Below are 21,957 nucleotides of genomic sequence, written 5' to 3'. Positions count from 1 at the left end.
AAATATTTTTAAGGGCAGGATGATAACTTATTTGCATTAACTTATTAGTATTATTTGTTTTCTTAGTATGCAATGATAAATTAAGCTTTCTATTTTTTATATTGTGTTTTTTTTCTTTTAATTAATACTAAAATCTAAAACCATGAACAATTTGCTCTGAATTGAGGTAATGTTTTCATGGTAAAATTTTATATTTATTATAATACACACACACACACACACACACACACACACACACACATATATTTATTTATTTATTTATAAATATAAAAAATAACGGTAAGCCCAAAACGAGACATTGGTATTGACCGGTATTGAAATATATCGTTACACTGGTCAAACAGGTACAACCTCCGGTACGAAATTGATTCCTTTGGCTCAGACTCATTCAGCCACTCCCTATGAAATTTTATTGAAAAAAAAAAAAACAAACAAACAAACAAACAAAGCCAAAACAAAAGCTAGAAGGGCCTAGAAGAGTGGAACATTATTTTGTTGACTGTTAGTAGCCTTGAGGGCAAAAAGCCAAAAACAGAGAGAGAGAGAGAGAGAGAGAGAGAGAGAGAGAGAGAGAGAGAGAGAGAGAGAGAGAGAGAGAGAGAGAGAGAGAGAGAGAGAGAGAGAGACCATAACGCCATTGTGTTGTTGTTGTAGTGGCGGAGCCACATTGAGACCAAAGGGGGTCTTAGGCCCCCCCCCCCCCCCAAAAAAATTTGAAAAACAATTAGTATATGTATATATTTTTACAATAAATCTTAAGTGACAGGTTATTATTAGTTGTTACGAGTGCACAAAAAAATTATTTAAGTTGTGGATTAAAATTAGAACTAGTAACAACTTAATAGTTAGGATTGATTGTGAAATTGTTGTAAAACTATTGTGGACATAACACTTCTTAAACAATTATCCTCCTTCACTAGATAACCATGTGTGTAATTAAAATCCTTTCGACAAAAGCAAGTATGTAGCTATGCAGACTACTCTCACATTATAAATATTCATCCAAATGAGTTATTAAATACAAAAACTAAAGAGTTTAGAATAAATGAATCATTAAAAAAAAAATGTGTTTCACAATAATTTTAAAAAATAAAACATGGACAATTTTCATTTTATACCTAATAATATCCTTATAAATAAAGAGCTTTTTCAACCCAATCCAAGCTCTTCAGGTTGAAAAAATCACAATCCAGCCCAATTCATGACATGCGTAGAAATCAACCTAACCTCAGCTACATGGGTTTGGTTGGTTTCATGAGTTGAGCCATGGGTTGGACTTATATGTTTCATGCATTATAAAAAAATTAGACTTTTATTAATCATTTAATTATTTTTTAATAAATTAATATAATTCACATAATATATCTTAATTATATTACAAATTTCGAAATTCATTAAATTAATTCATAAAATACCAAAATAAATGAAACCAAAAATAAAATAAAATAAGGATAATTAAATAAACTTTATATATTATAAATTAGTATTGGATTAAATGGGTTGAAAAAAATCATCAATCTGAACTCCATTCAATTCAAGAATCAAAATAAAATTTCAATCCACCAACTTGAGGCATTAGTAGACATGGCAAAACGGGTAGGTCGGGTCAATCGGGTTACGAGTCAAATAGGTTTAAGTCAATCGGGTTGCGGGTCAGGTCAGGTTGACCCGTATTTTTCACATGATTTTTTTTTTTATAAAGAAAACAAAATGTATTTGCCATTTGGAAAGTCATGCAACAAATTACTTGATGTATGTTTGGAATGCTATAAGCATATAGATAATAATTGTTGTATTGAGATTTAGTTAATTAGTTAGTTAGTTACAATTTCAAGCATGTTAATCACATTTAACATATGTTGAAATTATTGATACACATGAGGAATAATAGAACCAATGTTAATCACATTTAGCACATGTTGGGATTATTAATATACATGGAGAATAATAGTTACATTAGGATAAGGCTATGTGGGCTAATGAGATTGGAGCTAGTCTCCTATAAATACATGATTGTAATCCAATATGAGATATCAAATGAAGAATAAACCAATTTCTTAGTGCATTAGTGCATCTCTCTCTTTCTCTCTTAATCTCTCTCTTTCTCTATGGAGGGTGACTACCTCAAATTAAGTCAATGTCCCTACAATTCCCATCAATCCCCTTACAATTCATACCCATCCCCATTAGGAGGTTCCTAACAGTGTAAAATGCATTACTGTGAACTTACCACTTATATCAAGAATGAACTCAATTAAACTTATTAATACTTATTCAATAATTTTAAAGTTATACAAATCCTAACATTGCTATCTAAAACAAAATAACACAAAGATAAGTAAAACAAATACACAAATTTTATTTCTACACAATATCAACATCCTAAAATATAAAACAAAATTACAAATTACTTATTGGATAACTTATTTAACAAAGAATAAAAAACATATAAGAAATTTACAATCATGAAAGTTAATTTTATAATCTGTTATCAATTGTGGTTGGCACTCTATTTCAATTTGAGATATACATTAAAGTTTTATTATTTACTTATTTATACGTGGTCTCTTTTATGAATATCATATAATTATTAAATAACACATACTCTAGGAAATATCATAATTTATTTTGAAAAGCCGTTTATTTTTAACAGAAATTGTTAAAAAATAGGTTTAAGCATTCATAATTTATACTAATTTGATAATATGGCTTCACTATTTTCACATTTGTGAATGTTTCTCACACATGTCTATAATTTTAAATCTGTGTTTTTAACTCTACTGTAACCAGATTATCTTTGCATGTACTTTACTATTTGATATCTAAAAATCTTTACTCATTACAGAATACTCAACTATTCATCTTTCAATTAATTTGCTTGCAGTTATGTACATTTCTCAATTGATTCCTTAAAGTTCACAACAAAAAATTAAACCAATATTGTCTAATTTTATTTTTACCAAAAAAAAAAGTTTTAAAAAATGGTTCGGGTTCGAATCGAGTTGCGAGTCGAGTCACAGGTCAACCTGTTTTTGCTTCGAGTAAAAAAAAATTAGGTTCGGGTCATATACTTTTTGGGTTGGGTCAAAAAATTTTGACCCATTTTGCCATATCTAGGCATCGAATTGGTTGGGTTGGAGTGGACTGATTTCGTTAGATTGATGGATTGGATGCACACCTTTATGACTTTATTTCTATCTCAACTACAAGTTATGCCATGATTCTTGTTTAACAACGTGCAAAAATGGAGATAACCAAATTGCCATTATTAGGTGTTGAGGGGCATTTTCTCACATTTTACACCTAGCCATGTGTCTTACATCTATTAGACATTTTTTAGTGTAGGTTTTTCTAAAAATGAAGTCAGGCCTAAGGGTCCCATTTTTTTGTCGTTGTCAATCTATGCATAAACATTTAGTCCAGTCCAAGGAGTGCTACTGTGAAATGAGCTTATTCTACCATCATTGAAGGGGTTGTTCTCCACTTTACGTAGAAGGAACATTATTCAGCTATTTAATGAGATTTACTCCATAGAATGGATTGTTCTCCATTTTTTGCAGATTGATCATTAATCCACTTCCTCTACTATTATAAGTCTTGCACAAAAAATACTAAATCTCAAAGAAAGTATTCATCAAGAAAATATTATTTTACAACATGTTAGCATATATATTCTCAAATATATCTATATATACACACCTTAATACATATATGTATAAAATACATTTTGCAGAAACAAAAAAAAAAAAAAAAAAGATTTCAACTCCAACTCACATTGTCTTATTGCCTAGAGTTGGAACAATGCCATGAGGTTTGGAATGTGAGTCAAATTGGGCATATTAAGATGAATATTGAGAAACTTAAGAGAGACATGTCTCATGGGAGAGAGGAAGTTTCCTAGTAGTACATGTCAATACTACTATTCTGCGGTAATCTCTCTCACTAGATATATTCTACGGAAAGGTACAAGAACACTATTGGGTGCGAATTCTCAACCTTTTCTCTTATTTATTATATTATCTCATTCTTTTTCCCCCTATTTGTTGACTCTTTTCTCTCTTTTTTTCCTCTCTTTTGGATTACAATGAAAGAATTCTTTGGGGTTTTTTTGGTGGGTTTACGGTTTGTTTCTATTTAGCATAAATGGTGGAAGACCATTAATGCTATTTGGCTTGGCATGAACCAACCCTATGACATGCATCTAGTGATAATTCGCAACTTTTTCCTTTTTTTGGTATGAGTGTTTTTCCTAGCAAAAGCAACCTCTAAAGAGTTGCGGTAGATCACCACAACTAGGATCTTCTTCTCCTCCGCCAAACCACACCTCCCTAAATCTCAGTAATGACAAGTTAAACCTTCTCTGTTTGTCTAGGATACAGATTGGGTGAACCCATTCGCCTACCATGCTTTATCCATTAGATCTCATTCTGCAGCTTGAAACCTGGGAATTACCTCATTTTGTACTGATTTACTGGTTGGATATTCTTCAACCTTTAATATCTAAGAATTTTCTCCTTTCACGGCATGTTTTCCTCCTTTATTCTTTTTCTTCTAACTCCTTTATACAAATGGGTTGGGCATTTTGAGCCCATTTCATATCATTCCCTTATGCAAGGATCTTGGGTCACTTATGGGCCCATGTATTCTCATACGCAATGTTATTTTGCAGAAGACTTTTTGTGGGCTTTTTCTATTTTCTGCAATATATTTGGGCCATCCTTGGGCCTAGGTGCTAACTCTCTCTTTTTTTTTCTCTCAAACCTATAGGCTTCATTCACTAATCCTGAAGGCAAAAAGTGTGAAAATTTGGGTATCAACATTAGGTTTTTCAAATTTACGGACACAGCGAAGATGTGATGGATGAGATATATGTGCTATATATCTTATTACATGCATATTGAACGTATTCTTAATCGATATAGAGAGCATACAATTTTATGAAACTGCATTGGTATAAAACAGTTTTACCAACAAGATATTCTGAATATTTAGGTAGATAATTTGGATATGGATGACGCTCTATTGGTTGATGCCCGTGCTGCTCATTGCTCAGCTGGCTTGTCGTTGTATGAAAGTCGAATAAATAAGGTTTTGGTTTGAATAGCTGAACTCAAATGTCATTGATCCTGTGACATGCTCTTCCTCCCCTTCCCACTAGTTAATCCTGCACATTATTGAAGAAATCTTGTCCATCTTGAAGTCTTTTTAATTTTTTGGGGGCTAATCATGTTTTGAGAGCCTTAAATACTCTTAAGTCTTGGATTTCCCTTTTCAACGTGGCTTTCTTTTTGTAACCACAGAGGAAAGATCCCCATCTCCTCTCGTTTGTGCCTAGCTTTGTGTTAAGGGCCATACAAGGAGAAAAATGATTTTTCTTCTCTTTCTATTTATTATATCACTACTCTAATTGATTAAAAAAATCATTTAAAACATAATTGGTTACTAAAAGAACACTTTTAATGTAATCTATATTATCTATAACATGATTCTTTTCTTTGGATAGAACTTTTATGTGGTTCGGAATTATCTCTAGATCCTAGATTTAGCAGGGACAAAATTTGGAAACAAGCTGGTAAAAATATATCTCAAACTCTACTTAAATGCTTATAAAATAGGACACTATCCTACTAATTCATGTGTACGTTTTTAGACCCCTTAAATACAAGTTGTTTAACTTAGTTATTTAGCCAAGTAATTAACGTCGATATATTATTCAGATCTAGGTTAAAATAATAACAATCATATAATGTAAAGCAGTGTGGTGAAAATAAAGAACACACGATATGATAACCCAAGAAAACTAAACCGGTAAAAAACCTGGAGAGGATTTAACCTAGCTATCCCTAAGGTAAAACAAGATCTACGATGAAAGAATTGAAGTTTTAAAATAGCGACTTAGACCACTAACATCCTATTGCTACCTCAAGTAGAAAACTTACCATCACGATCATGTGACATCTCTGAGTCCACAGACTACTTCTTTCTCAGATCCACAACATCCACAAGTATACCACTTGTATTTCTTGAATTTCTTTATATGCCAACTGAAACGATTATCAAGCTCTCGACATCAATCTCGATCTTGATAACCCTAAGTATGTATAAAGGCAAACACATTTAGATCTCACAAGAGATTCACACATACAGCATAAACAACAATAACATAAAAACGTGACTAGAGTTTTTCCTTTTATATTTAAGGCAAAACATAAAACCCTACACGTTAAACGGGCTTGAACTGAGTTGGAAAAAATCTACAGAAAAACAATTTGCACGAGCTTCGATCGATCAAGTCCAATTTTTGATCGATCGAGCCTTGCAGAAAGTGAATAGTAATTTTCTGCAATTACTTGATTCCAACTTTACATTAAACATACTTTGAGCAGCCTAAATCTAGACTCTAAGTTTTTATCATGGTTTGCCAACATTACACATTAAAATTCTAATACATTTAGATCCAAAATCCTTAGAACCTAACATCATGTGTTCATAATAAACTTATCCCAAAAAAAAAAAAAAAAAAAAACTTCTCAATCCACTTTGTATATTTCCTTCAAGACCACGTTCCAGCTTTTTTTTTTTTTTTTACTTTATCAAGATTCACTGTTTTCTTTTATTTAATTTTTGGGTTGTGTCATAATTTAAAAGTTGAGATGAATAGAAAATTATGACATTATACCAAAAACAAAGTCTCACTGCACACGCAAAGTGCGTGTGATGAGGCCAGAATAACATAACATGTTATCCATACTACAAGAAATTATTCCCAACACCTTGGCTGAGTCTTTTTTTTTTTTTTTTTTTGCTAAATTGGCTGAGTCATATACAACTCACATCTCACAACCATACAATTCCTCTTGCAGCCTAGAAGCTCAGAAGTCAAGGCGGAAAACGAAGAATAAAGTTTAACACCCAAAAACAACACCCTATCGCCCAAGCTGTTCAACTTAATCCATTTATCATCTTTGTCCAACACTCGAAGACCTCAAAAATCAAAATCATCAATATACAAACCCCTATAAGCCCTCATTGGCTCATTGCTAATGTATCACTCAGCATTAGGAAATGAAAAATATGCTTTAGCCGACATTAATTCTCCACCTGATTCATTCAACCAAGTGCTTCAAGTACTCACCAGACTTCAAATTGGAGACCACTTTTGTATCTGAAAAGGGTCATACAGTAATAGTTTTTCTTTAAGTTATCAACAATCAACAGAGTATAACTTGCTGCGATGCATGTTGATGTGGCAGGGTGGGACCCAATAGTACATGACTCTTATTTATGTGAGATGAGGATATATTTATGGTGTTGTGAAAATCTCACACCTCATCAAAACCGAGTACCTTGCACCATACAATTGTGTTGGTGTAAGATATTAAAAGTGATTTTTTTAAAAAAAATTTAAGCTATTGATTTATTATTGTAGGTGCAATGTGACAAAGAAGCAATGGTACACAAGGAATGGTATAATACATGTTAAGTCTATGTTAACGTGACATTACCAGTACTGTTATATTTGTATGGAAAATAACACAAGCAAATTGAAGCATTTGCGTTTTATTAATAAAATACGAGTATTGCTTTCTCAAAAAAAAAAAGAAAAAGAAAAAGAAAAAAAAAAGACCGTGACATATCCAAATATAATTACGTGGACTAAATCTTAACTTCTATAGGAACATTGCTGTGCTGTTGACTGATAATAGGTCCTGGGAAATACGATTGGTTCTCGATTACAGGCAGCACTGTAAGTACAATTCTGAAATTGTGTTCCAGTTTTGTCCACACAAAATGTTATTTCGTATAGTTGTACGGTTCCATATTGGTCCTCATTGCAATGAATCCTTGGCTTCAAGTTGAACGTCATTTCAATTTCGTTCTTGATTTCACTGGTATAAGTTTGCATGCCAGGCTGAATTCCTGTTTAAGAAAAGCACAAGAAATTATTAAGGGAAAAATAGTTAGGGCTATTTGGTAAGTATACTCAAACTCACATTTTTACATTTTAAACAACATTATACATATTTTGATACATTTTTTTACTCACACGTATTTTAAAAATTACAAAAATCCTATCTCACATTACTTTATTAAACACTCCCTTAATGTTTAATTTTTTAACACAATTCAACATTATAATAAATATGCAAACCTGCTTTAGACAATATATAGTATGGGTCAAGATATTCTGCTTTAGAAATAGCCTTTTCAAAGTACTCAGATTGAGTGAAGGAAGTGCATGTGCCATGCTTTTTCCATTCGGTTTTCCAAAAAGGTCTATTGCTTCTTTTGTGTGCTGCATTAAAACTTGGCCACCAACGGTCCATTCTACGTAGGAGGTCATTCGAACCTCTTTGCACCTGCAGGTTATGTGAAGGATGAAAAATACCTAAACCAAATAAAATTAATAATGGTTACTAGTACTAAAACAATTATTTTTAGACAAAAATATAGTATTTGATACCTCAATGAAATGAAAGTCAGTACTTCCTAGACATTAGACCCCCTAACCATTCTTTTGAGGCCACATCCCATGAAGGGTGAATCGATGATCCCGGGGTGAATCATAGCATGTTACTTTGCCTGTGTTGCAGTAGGATTCCGGCCACTGCAACACAAGGTAAAAATAATCATAATCTACCTCACCATCAATAACCCCAATCACAAAAACCAACCACAAAGACCAATGCAATTTCATTTTGCTCCCTTACATGCACCACACAATCTTACAAAGCTATAACAATAATACATAAAGGGTTGGGATTATATAGCATCTTCTACCACTCTAATGCATTAAATGTTTGTAATATTTTTACAATTGAAATTTTTTACTAAATACGGCAAATGAACATATGCATGAAAAAAATGCTGATAATATTGTATATAATTAATGAGACCATGCAATAATCCTTATTACTATACTCTACTACTAATAAGGTTCCAAATCCCTACTATTTTATGAAGCAATAATATCACCAAGTTATATATTCCATAGTGCACGCTATATGAATTTTTTTTAATAGTTTAAACAACATGTGAATATAGATGTATAAAAGGAAAAATTATAGGTAATGTGTTTTTTTTATTTTTATTGAGAATCAAGGTAATGTGTTAAAGGAACTTGTTGCATGATTGTATTATGCATGGCATGTTATATCACATTTAATGCGTTTAATATAACCCTTTCTTCCCAAGGTACTTGACAATTAAAATTGTACTCTCTATATCAATTAGGAATCTGCTCACTTGTGATACATAGAAATAATTTCCCATCCCTCACATATATGATGTGCCAATAACTTAAAAGATAAGAATTAAAGGTGTGTATGCTAAGAGAGTGCCTTCATGTGCCTACATGGACTTCTGGCATGTATAAGGTGCACACACGTTTATCTCAACACCAAAACTTTGGTTTAGATTCATTTGAAAATGGGTAATCTTGAGAGTTAAGAAACTTCCAAGGAAAAGAAAACGGAAATTTTAAGAAGCAATCATATGCAAAAGAAATGCAGATTGCTACCTCTAATTTCCTGGATAGAGGGCTCATAATAAAGGATGAGTATTGATTTTAAATTTTAAAATATGTCACACCACTTATTTCTTTATGTCTTCAGTTTGAGATTATCTTTCTGTCAGTTTTATAAACAAATATAGCAGATTCATGGCGAGTACTAAAATGACGAAAATGTTAAGCAGGTATTATAATTTTATTATAAAAATATTGAAACATTAATTATAAAGATAATATAGTTAATTTTGTGATACCATACTCTTGTCTTGAAAAACATTATGGTTGGACTCCCTTATGCTTATAAATGAAGCAAGTCCATGATTATTTAGGAAAAATTGTATAGGAATTGGCTTTGCTTTGGCTCAAATTATTCTTACGAACATTTCAAAGATTAAAATTAAAATCTTGTGAAAACTAAAAAGTGGGGTGGCCTGGTACATTTTTAATTATTGAATATATTGCATGTCATTGTAGCTCCATTTTAGGCAAGATACAACTTACTGTATAATTACAAGCACAAGATGTCCATGCAAATCTCCTTGAATCTTGCGAAAACCTTCGTGGTTAATGGTATTTCCTAATCTCTTTCTTATAAGGAATGTTGAAAATGATAATTTAATGATAACAATATTCTTTGTAGTATCATATGCATATGGTTCGAATTGCACCTCCTCCTTTTCCCTCACTATTTATCTATTCAAAAAGTATAAAATTTTGAAGTGGAAAAAACGCATATTCTTTTCCAACTTCTCTTGTAAAAATCATATTTATATTGAAGAAATGTCATTTGACTAAACATCTTAAGAGATAAAAATAATGTCAGGATTATAAACCTTTGGAGCACATTTTCTATTTTTTCTATTCTTGTGTTTATAGGATTCTTCTTGGCGATTGTTTTCATTGACTTCGTTTCAAGGCAACTGCTCTATTTTGTACGATATAATTCTTGATGCATTGGAGCCCAAAGGTGAAAGCCCAATATTTTTCATAATTATATTGTGAAGTGGGGATAATGGTCTAAATACAACATTGCAGGCCCAACGGTCCATGTCCATTTTCAGTGGAAAAATTAGGTCCATGCCTATTCTTTTAACTATAGTGTGAAAGTGATGGTAGTATGGACATAAAAATAAAAAAATAAAGCCCAAATAAAACTTCTTCTTTTTTATAATCAAGCCCAAATAAAACCTGGTTACTAGTTTGCAAGGTTTTCTATGACCTTTTTTTTTTTTTTTTTTTATAATCTAATCCTTTGGAGGATATACGACCTTGAGTCTTCGATTCACGGCCAGCTATTGTAGATGAAGATATATATAGTTTTGGAACTCATTATTCTTGAAATTTTTTGTGGAAAAAAAAAAGTAATATCAAGAGTGATCTTAAAGACAAATATCTTATTAAATACTATGACTTGTTTTGATTAAGAGAGAGTAGAAAAGAGTTGGCTAAAATTATCTTAATTTTCGGTCAACTCTAATTTACTTCTTCTCTTTTCCCCTTCAATCCAAACAAACCATTAAGTTCCAGAATCAATATTTTCTCAAAAAAAAGTTCCCAAATCAATATGGTCTACTATTCCCAATAATCTATATATATATATATATATATATATATATATATATATATATATAATAGACGAAGCTGAGAGAAAGTTGATTCCTACATTTAAGGAGGTGTTGACAAATAAGATAACTGCCTATTTAAATTTCAGACACGTGTACAATTTTTTTTTAAAAAGCCGTACGGTACAATGGTTGGATTTTTAACCCTGCCACGTCTGACAATTAAAAACCAAGAAGGGTTACATTAAAAATAAAGTCCGTTTAAAAAAAAAAAAGAAAAAAACCATTTCAGTTAAAAAAACCCTAGCCGTCTGTTTTCATCAGATAACGTTTAATATCTTCTCTCTCTAAAATAAATCACCTACCGATACTGCGACATAGAGAAAGGGAAGAAGGGGAAAAAGAAATTGGGATCCAGTGGACGTTCGTACGGCTGGCCATCACGATTTGATCTTCTGCTCTGTTTCATCTCTTCTCTGCAACAAAATTTTCCTAAAGGTCAGCATCTTCCTTTTCTGTATATCTGTTTTTCAAAAAAAAATTCCTGCCGAATTTTCTAGGGTTCTTCTTTGACTCCTTTTGAAAAATAGATGGGTTTGTTTCTTTTTCTATGCAAAAATTATAATTTCGGGTTTATACTACATAAATAAGCATCTTAGTTTTCTATATATCTGTTTTTCAAAAAAAAATTCCTGCCGAATTTTCTAGGGTTATTCTTTTGACTCCTTTTGAAAAATAGATGGGTTTGTTCCTTTTTCTATGCATAAAATATAATTTCGGTTTTATGTCCTGGTAACATAAGGGATTTTGCCCTTGATTTTGCCATTGTCAAACCCATTCCCAGTTTCTGTTTTATGGTTTTTAACTTTTATTTTTATTTTTTAATTTTTTTTTTAATTTGAGGTCATATCTGATTTAGATTGGGTTATTCTTTTTTAATATTTGTGCTTCTGAACGTTTGTTTATTTAATTAATAACTTTTCAATCTCTTTGAATTGCCGCTTCTCCTCTCTCCTTACTGTTTGTGCTAAAAAATCATGTTCCCTGTTTTATTGTGAATGTATATTTGTTTTAAAGAATTAGTGAATTTTTTTTGACAGTATATTATGTTTTTATTTTTCCCTTATTGTATTTGATTAAATAGGCAATATATTGCTTAAAATTATGTCGTTAAATATTTAGGGATTAATTCTTAAATACTGTTGTGCGGTGTACACATTAATATTTCAATTAGTTTGTTTATATTTAGAATAAAACTTTTTATTCTTCTGTTTCGAACAGAATTTCAGTAACTGATACATAGTAGAGCAGAATGCCAATCTAGACTCAATTCTTATCCTTGAGCATAATCTCTTGCTAACAGAACTTTGTGATTTTTTTAAGGTTCCACCTTATTATGGCTCTCCATATATTCATCGAGAATGAACAATCACAAAACAAGTGATACCTACTTTCAATTATCTTTTTACAAAGAACACACTGAGTATCAAGATTAGTACCCCATCACTGTAGACTTAATCTATTGTGGATATTTTTTCTTCCTAATACAGTTTGATGCACCAGCACAAAAATGTCATTGTTTTCTCAGTAATCCAAATTAGCATATTTTCCCGTCGATATTAGTTTGTAGTTTATATACTGTAGCTGTAGAAATATGTGTAAGTTAGAATTTAGTTGGCTCAACCTATATCATCCTTTTCTGACTTATAAATAACTCTCTCTCTTTCTCCACAAATTTATTGGTTTTTTCCCTTTCTCCCATTAATTTGAGATCGATATACAACTAAATCAATGCAGTTGTTCTAATAGAATTCATCTTTTGAAAATAACTTTCAAATATTTACGACTGAAGAGTTTCTGTTTGATGTTAATTTTGCCAAATTTTTTGCCATCATCATGTAGGAAATATCCAATAGATTGTTAAGAACTAAAACAATCTTTCATATTTTTTGCAACTTAAACCATATTACAATGTTTACTTCCGCTTCTTTTGTATTCTCGCTGTCATCTTTCTTTGCTGCAGTTTTAAAAAACTTCTTACCCTTTCATTTTGTTGAATGCTGAGTTTTTTGCCAGGTACAACACGGTTATTTTGCAAGAAGAGTTTCTGCATCAAACTAAGAGGTTTCGATAGCCTGATTTTCCCTCTATTTATATCATAATTTGAATTAAATTTTCTCCGTTGATCTTTTTAGTTTTGATTAGGCTCTGACTTGCATATTTTACTCTACTTTTTCCTTCAATTTTTATTAATTCAATGTATTCTTATTTTGTATTTTACTGAATTGTTAGACTGTCATTACTTTTATTTATTTATTTATTTTGCTATGCTTTTAATGGCCTGCATTTGGTACCTCCACCATGTTCACGTATTGAATTGACTTGATTTGTCACATTCTTAAACAAACGGCACCTTTGTCAATAAAAAATTGACATCCAGTCTGTTTTGCTTCTTTTTTGTCAGCACCTGTACCCAAGGTCAGCATTTTGTTACTTGATGTGTTATATTCTTTACTTTGATGCTTTCTTTTTGAGTTATTATAACCCAACTTTTTTGTGAGTGGCGTAATGGGGTTTACCCGTTGAATATATGTAAGGAAAAACATGTTTGGCATTTAATAATGGTTGAATATTGATTTGTTATGAATATTAATGTTTATGGGATGGACAAGAATAGTAGAACCATCTATAAATCAGATTGACCTCTATATATGCTGAATTTTGAAAAAACAGGCTGAACTTTTCATTTAAAAGGAACATTGGCAAGTTAATTGAAAATTAAAACCATTTTACAGTTTAGTACAGTTTGTTTAAATGCTGATTTCCTTTTTACTTATCTCATATTTAGAATTACATTTTATTCATTTACTGTAATCCTGTTTTAATTGGCTTTGATATACATGTTTTACCTAACTTCTGTCTTTACAAATTCATTTCTTCAGCCAATTCTCCCTTTTACTTATTTCACATCCTCACCACTATTTTTTATTATTTGAATTTGAATTAAAATCCGGATGTTTATTATCTCTCTTTCAATGCTTTGGCCTGAGATTTACTGTGTTTTTTCAGATTGAACTGCATTTTCTCTAATTGCCTTTGTTGTTTTTCTTCTTGATAATTAATTTTACTATTATTTCATTATTGATGTATGCCTCTAATTTACTAGAATGCTTATTAAACTTTTTTTTTTTTTTAAGCTTTGTACTTCTGCTTATTAAACTTTGTTTCTTTTAATTTTTGTACTGCTCAGGCTATTGGGCACAGTTTATTGGCAGGCTTTTATAAATGTTGATGTTGTTAGTTTTGTTTATTTTGTTTATTCATTTTATTTTTATTGTGTTTACAATAGTGTTTTGGATTGAATGCTTATAGATGCTTCTATTTTATTTATTTATTTTATAACACACTTTCACATATGTATAAGATCTCAGTTTATAGCAGCTCATTTATGAGGTTTTGAAAAAGAAATGGAAAATGCAAGACAAGCACGATTAAAAAGACAGATGCTAATGTTTGAAAGACGATCTAGCAGAAAATGGCATGAAAGGAAAAATAGTTTACAAAATAAGCTTATCCAGGCTAGGAAATCCAGGGGAATGGTCATTGCTGAAAAGAGGAAAAAAAAACAAGAGAGATAGAACAGCATTAACGCATGACTGCTCTATGGTCCATTCACCTGGTACAAATATAGATTTTTATGGGTCAAGAGGTACGTTTCTGTTTTTGCCACTTTACTCTTATAAATTTTTTAAACATTTCTTCATGAAAAATCGAAAATAAAACTTTCAATTCACATTGGTTATTAGATATTGATGTTGGCATGGATCATTCCTATGAAGAAACTAGATTGAACATAAGTACGGATGATACTTTGGTAGAAGATGGATTCAATAATTGTGATATATCTCAACAAATCCAACAATCAGAAAGTCAGAGTGGTTGCGAAGAATTTCCAAGTAAATGACTTGACTTAAATTTACAAAGGAAAAAAAAATTATATTCTTTTTTGTTTATATCATTATTGTTGTTCTCATATTTTAAAATTCATATAGGAAAATATACTGAACCTTGGAATTTTGGCTCGCCTTCTTATATATGCATGCATTGCGGTTCAATTTTATGGTATGAAGAGAGAACAGTTAAATCTAAGAGGCCTAGGAACCCAAAATTCTCTCTCTGTTGTATGGAGGGTAAGGTTAAGTTACCTTTGCTTAAGAAATTACCTCCTCTTATTGATGAGCTTTTAGATCCTCTTGGTAGTCAAGGATCTAAAACGTTCAGAACTCAAATAAGAACTTATAATGCAATGTTCGCAATGACATCTATGGGTGGCAAAGTAGATAGTAGAATTAACGATGGAAGACACCCTTACATTTTCAAACTTAATGGCCAAAACCATCATAGAATTGGAACTCTTCTTCCTAATGATGGCCAAGATCCACAATTTGCACAATTATATTTCTACGATACTGAAAATGAAGTTGAAAATAGAATGAATATCTTTAGTAATGGTGAAATTGATAGTGACCTTGATCCATCTATTGTTGATGCATTGGTCCAAATGTTTGATAAAACAAACACTTAAGTGAAGATATTTCGGATGTCTAGAGACCGTTTCTTTGATACTGATGTTCACCATTTAAGATTGCGCCTTATTGGCTCACAAACTACAGATGGAAGAGAATATAACCTGCCTACATGTTCAGAAATTGCAGCAACTATCATTGGTGATATTGGTGCTGAGAATGCACATCGTGATATTATTGTTGAGTTAAAAGGAGGGTTACAACGTATTAATGTGCTGCATCCTTCATACATGGCATTACAGTATCCCTTTTTATTCCCATATGGTGAAGATGGTTTTAGGCTCGGCATTTTGTATAGTAATGTAGATGGAATCAGATCTGATACAACTGATTCTATCACTATGAGAGAATATTATGCATAGCGCTTGCAAGAACGTGAACATGAAGGACATACTTTGGTAAATGGTGGTAGATTGTTTCAACAATTTGTTGTAGATGCCTACACATGTATTGAAGAAATCCAGCTTATGTGGGTAAAAGAGAACCAAGACAAATTAAGGATAGAATTGTATAAAGAACTAAAAGATGCAGTTATGAGAGGAGATACCACCCCTGCATCTTCAGGCAAGAGATTTGTTCTACCTTCAAGTTTCACTGGAAGTCCAAGGTATATGATTGAAAACTATCAAGATGCAATGGCAATCTGTAGATGGGCAGGTTATCCGGACCTATTTATTACCTTCACTTGCAACACGAAATGGCCAGAAATTGATCTTTTCCTATCTAAGAAACCTAGACAAAAAGTAGAAGATCGACCTGATGTGATTGCAAGAGTGTTCAAGATAAAGCTTGATCAACTCTTATATGATTTAAAGCATGGTCAACACTTTGGGAAAGTAATTGCAGGTATTCTAAACTTTATATTTTAAATATTTTTCCCTTCTTCTTTACTTGGTTTAATAGCAAATCTAAATAAATGTAACTAACTTACTGTTTTGGTGGCAGTTGTCTACACTGTTGAATATCAAAAGAGAGGGTTACCTCATGCACACATTTTACTTTTTGTACATCATGATGACAAGCATCCTACAGCAGCAGAAATTGATAGAATAATTTCAGCAGAAATTCCAGATTTGAATGAAGATTCTTTGGTTTATGAAGCTGTCAAACAATATATGGTTCATGGTCCTTGCGGCTCTATTAATTTAAAGGCAAGTTGTATGATTGAAAACAAATGTACAAAGCACTTCCCTAAAAAATTTTGTTCGCAAACCACTGTTGATGAAGATGGTTTCCCAATATATAGAAGAAGGAATAACGGAAGATTTGTTGAAAGAAATGAAGTCAAACTTGATAATCGATTCATAGTTCCATACAATATTGAGTTATTGGTGAAATTTCAAGCACACATAAATGTCGAGTGGTGTAATTGTTCAAGATCTATCAAGTACTTATTTAAATATATAACAAAAGGACCTGATCGTGCAACTTTGATTCTTGAAGAAAATTTACATATTGATTCTTCTACTGGAATGCAGCATATGACAGATACTGATGAAGTTAAGACATATTTAAATTGTAGATATGTATCTGCCATAGAGGCATGTTGGAGGATATTCGAATTTCCTATTCACCATCGAGAGCCTACTGTTCAAAGACTGAATTTTCACAATGAGGATGAGCAACCAGTTGTTTTTGAAGATACTGATTATTTAAATAGTGTTGTGAACAAGCCAGATATCAAAAAAACCAAATTTACAGAGTGGATGAAAGCGAATGCATTGTATGAAGAAGCAAGGGAATTGGGTTTGGCATAATAGAGACAAAGAATGGAAATTAAGAAAATTTGGAAGATGTATTGGGCGTATATATTATGCTCATCCTGCAAGTGGAGAACGGTTTTATTTGCAAATGCTACTCAATGTTATTAAAGGACCTAGATCATTTGAGGAAATACGAACTATAAATAATGTTGTGTATCCAACTTTCAGATCAACATGTTATGCACTTGGTTTGCTTGATGATGATAAAGAGTGGCACGAAGCTTTGAATCATGCATCGTGCTGGGCTTCAGGAAAACAGTTGCGAGAACTTTTTGTTACAATGTTGATTTTTTGTGACGTTGCAGACCCATATAAATTATGGATTTCAAATTGGCAGTTGTTATTTGAGGATATTCTGCATCGTCAAAGAACAGTTCTACGGTATGACAACCTACATCTTGATGACTTCCAATTACAAAACAATGCACTTTGTGAAATTGAACAGATTTTGATAAAGAGTGGCAGGTCTTTGCATGAATTTGAGGCAATACCATATCCAAATACATTACTTCTCAGACAAAGTAACAATAGAGTATTACAAGAAGAATTGGATTATGATAGAAACTCTTTGGCAGCAGAACATATGAAACTTCTTGCTGGTCTTAATATTGATCAAAGAAATATCTATGATGAAGTAATTAATTCTGTTTTAGAGAATAAAGGTGGTTTTTTTTTTTGTTTATGGGCATGGAGGAACTGGAAAGACTTATCTCTGGAAGACTATTATATGCCGATTGCGCTCAGAAGGTAAAATTGTCATTGGAATTGCTTCATCTGGCATTGCTGCATTATTGTTGCCTGGAGGGAGAACAACTCATTCAAGATTTCAAATACCAATAAATGTAACAGACAGTTCAAGTTGCGGTATTAAACAAGGTTCACAAATTGCAGAACTTATGTCAAAAGCAAGTCTTATAGTTTGGGATGAAGCTCCTATGGCACACCGAAATTGTTTTGAAGCTGTTGACCGGTCATTAAGAGATATATTGGCGTTTTTCGAACTCAAACAGTGCAGAGACACCTTTTGGAGGAAAAACTATTGTTCTTGGCGGTGATTTTAGACAAATATTACCAATGATATCTAAAGGACGAAGAGAACAAATAGTTGAAGCATCAATTAACAAGCCATCATTATGGAATAGTTGCAAAGTTTTCATTCTGACAATAAATATGAGGTTGACACAAAACCCAGGTGATATTGCAGCAAGGGAATTTGCTGAATGGATATTGAAAATTGGTGATGGTGAACTTAGTAATAGTGAAGATGAAACATTGATTGAAATACCGCATGATTTACTAATTCAAATGGTGCTCATCCTTTCAATGATATTGTAAAAGCTGCCTATCCTGACTTTGATACAAAATTCAACAACTCCAAGTATTTAGAGGAGAGAGCAATTTTAGCTCCAACAAATGAAGTAGTTGAAGACATAAATGGTTACATGATTGATCTTATTAATGCTGATGAAGAGACATATCTTAGTGCAGATTCATTATGTAAAGCTTCAAGCAACATTCTAGACCAAGATGTCATGTATCCAATAGAATTTCTCAATTCATTGAAGTTCCCTGGTATTCCAAATCATAAACTCAGATTGAAAGTAGGTCTGCCAATAATGTTACTTCGAAATTTAAACCAAAGTAATGGACTTTGTAATGGTACTAGACTTTTGGTCACTCAATTATCAAAATGGGTTTTAGAGGCTCAAATAATATCAGGAACTCATATTGGAGAAAAAGTGTTTATTCCAAGAATAGTCTTATCCCCTTCTGATTCCAAATGGCCTTTTGTACTAAAAAGAAGGCAGTTTCTAGTATCTGTTTGCTTTGCTATGACAATTAATAAGAGCCAAGGTCAATCTCTGCAGCGTGTTGGACTTTATTTAGATAGACCAGTTTTCAGTCATGGACAGTTATATGTTGTCGTATCAAGAGTTACAAGTAAAGATAGTCTCAAGATACTCATTGTAGAAAATGATGATACTGATCGCTTTCATACAAAAAATATTGTCTACAAAGAAATATTCGATAATTTGCCTAAAGGTAACACATACTGTTTATTAAATTTATTCCAAATTGTTGATAATGTAAACTAGATTGTCACTTATATTGTAAACAGTAGGTTTTTCTCCATTATTATATATAAATTTTACTAATGTTTAAAATGTTCTAATATTACAGTTTCATATCGCAATGAAGTAGAAAACTGTGAAGCAGATATCAGTGAATGTGAGATGGAGTTAACAGAGCAAACAACCATGATCTAACCAATATTGTTATGATTTCGGTTGATTAATAGGTAAGTTTTAACTTTTTTTTAAACAAAAGATAATAACTTATAGATGTTGATTTATCTCAGTCCTATAGATTGTCTTTGAATTCTGAGCTGTTCTGGACCATATATATGAACTGCTTTATGGAAAATCGATTGGTTTCTGGTTGGAGGATAAAAGAGTTTACATATATTACATCAGAAACAACTTTGCAACTTAAAGATTGCATTGCTCCTTTAAATTGGCCTGCCCCATGACAATATGACCTTAGAGACTTACAATTAACTGGTCTTCAACTAATTATGTTTAATTTTTCTGACAAATTAAATCAAACTTAGCTATGAGCTTTGTGCCTTGGTGATACTGTCCTGTCTTCCTGTTGGGTGAACCTGAATACATATCTCTCACCTCTCTCACTTGAAAAGAAAAAAAAAAAAACCGAACTTCATGTCTTCAACTTCCTAAACTATTAAATCATGGCTAGAGTTTGGGCTGTCATTTACTTCTTATCAATTATTATGTTGTCTGCCCCCATCCCTTCTCTTCAACGGTGTATTCTGAAGGTACGCACTGATTCGAATTTGAATTAAAACCTGGCTATTTATTCTATTTCTTTGGATGCTTTAATCTCCGATTATAATCTCTGTTTACATGTTTTAATAACTTTAGGAAAATTGCCCTTAATTAACGTTTTATGCTTTCAAATCTGAAAGTTTAGTGTACAATTATTGAAAGCTTAGTTATTTGGGTTATGTTACGTTTTAATTTGTTTTTTTAGTTTCTCTCAAAATTTGTCTTTCTCAATTTAATTTACAATAAGCCTATTAAATTATATTTGCTTTTGTTATGTTTTATAGATTGTTACAATTGAATTTTTTTTTTTTGGGGTTTTCACTGTAAAGAAACAGAATGCTTATTAGGTTTCAGGTTCATTAAAACACTGATTTCAAGTTTCTCAATATAAAAAAACTAATCGGTTCAGAATTCTGATGTGACTATTTTTATTCAGTATTTTCAGTAATGGGTTTGTGTTGAATTTATCTCTTTTGGATTAACATCATTCAATTTCTTTTTCAGCTGAGATGATGTGGAATCTTTCTACAATCTATAACCTTTAATTTCATCAAAACAGAAGTAGAGTTAAAGGTATTAATTTCTTTTCCTAATATTCTCTTCAATTATGGTTTGTTGTCCATTTAGGAATTTTGACTCACAACTCTTTTCCTCCCTATAAGTGGAAACACCCACCAAATGAGATCCTACATGAGTTTTAATGGTTAGTAATCCTTTAAAATCATTTCACTATAATTGTCAAATTTTGTTTTCCCTCTTACCTGTTCTATTATTTGTAAGGGGGATTGAAATTATTGGATTTTAAAATCTAAAATTATATTTCTTTCTCTGCAAAGATGAAGTGGAATCTTTCTTTAATCTGGAGTCTCTAATTACATCAAAGCAAAGGTTCCAATTTTTTTTCTTAATATTCTCCAACTTTACCTCTCTTACATGTTCTGTTATTTGCAAGGAGGATTGAAATTGTGGGATTTTGAAATCTGAAAAAATTTTGTTTATGCATTGAAGATTTTAGACGATATTTATTTAAAAGATACTTTTAAGTCATGATTTTGTTATTTTTGATGTTGGGTTTTTCTAGGTTTTGCATGTTTTAAATTCATAAATCTGAAAGAATGATGTTCTTTGTACAAAATTGATTACTTTGTATGTTATGGTAGAGAATAATTTTCTCAGAGATTTACTTATCAAAACAAGATAATTTTCTCAGAGATAGTATGATTTATGTTTGAGTATTTGGTTGGATTTAGTCATTTGGGTTAGATTTGGTTTTGATTCAGGTATTTAGGTTAGAAAATTAGAATTTGTTTAGTGAGTCTTTGTTTTTGTTTTGGATATTAGGAATTGAATTGGTTTTGGGGCTGTTCTGTAACTAAGTTTACAATCTGCAGAGACAGAGAGAGAAAGAGAGAGAGAGAGAGAGAGAGAGAGAGAGAGAGAGAGAGAGAGAATGAGTCTATTAGGCACAGAGAGTGGAGAGAGAGAAAAAAAATTGAGAAATCTGCCCCCAACTACATCAAGCAACAGTCCAGGTCTCTGCCATCGTCAAACCCATTCCCTCCACCAGTATAGTCTCTGTTTTTTGGTTTTTTACTTTTATTTTTATTTTTTAATTTGGGGTCAAATCTGATTTAGGCCGGGGTATTTTGATTGGATTGGATTGCATAGAGTTTTTTGGCTTAGATTTGG

General features: G+C 31.7%; 3 protein-coding genes across 3 annotated transcripts; 2 read left to right on the top strand and 1 right to left on the bottom strand.

Annotated features, from left to right (window-relative positions):
* Positions 1–7,663: 7,663 nt before the first annotated feature.
* LOC142628405 (extracellular ribonuclease LE-like) lies at positions 7,664–8,698 on the bottom strand. The gene is made up of 3 exons (XM_075802516.1): positions 8,512–8,698; positions 8,153–8,389; positions 7,664–7,920 (listed from the first exon to the last, which is right to left on the bottom strand). The coding sequence occupies exons 1-3, from the start codon at positions 8,696–8,698 to the stop codon at positions 7,664–7,666; spliced, it is 681 nt and encodes a 226-aa protein (XP_075658631.1).
* Positions 8,699–15,673: 6,975 nt separating this feature from the next.
* On the top strand, positions 15,674–17,416 carry LOC142628404 (uncharacterized). Its single transcript, XM_075802515.1, has 3 exons — positions 15,674–15,932; positions 16,095–16,505; positions 16,605–17,416. Exons 1-3 carry the CDS (start codon positions 15,674–15,676, stop codon positions 17,414–17,416), a joined length of 1,482 nt encoding a protein of 493 aa, XP_075658630.1.
* A 1,176-nt stretch (positions 17,417–18,592) lies between these two features.
* LOC142628403 (uncharacterized) lies at positions 18,593–19,689 on the top strand. Its single transcript, XM_075802514.1, has 3 exons — positions 18,593–18,665; positions 18,761–19,465; positions 19,604–19,689. Exons 1-3 carry the CDS (start codon positions 18,593–18,595, stop codon positions 19,687–19,689), a joined length of 864 nt encoding a protein of 287 aa, XP_075658629.1.
* Positions 19,690–21,957: the final 2,268 nt, after the last annotated feature.

The sequence above is a fragment of the Castanea sativa genome, chromosome 3 (genome assembly GCF_040712315.1).
Source record: "Castanea sativa cultivar Marrone di Chiusa Pesio chromosome 3, ASM4071231v1".
Classification (NCBI taxonomy): Eukaryota; Viridiplantae; Streptophyta; class Magnoliopsida; order Fagales; family Fagaceae; genus Castanea; species Castanea sativa.
This window is presented reverse-complemented; position numbering and strand designations above follow the sequence as displayed.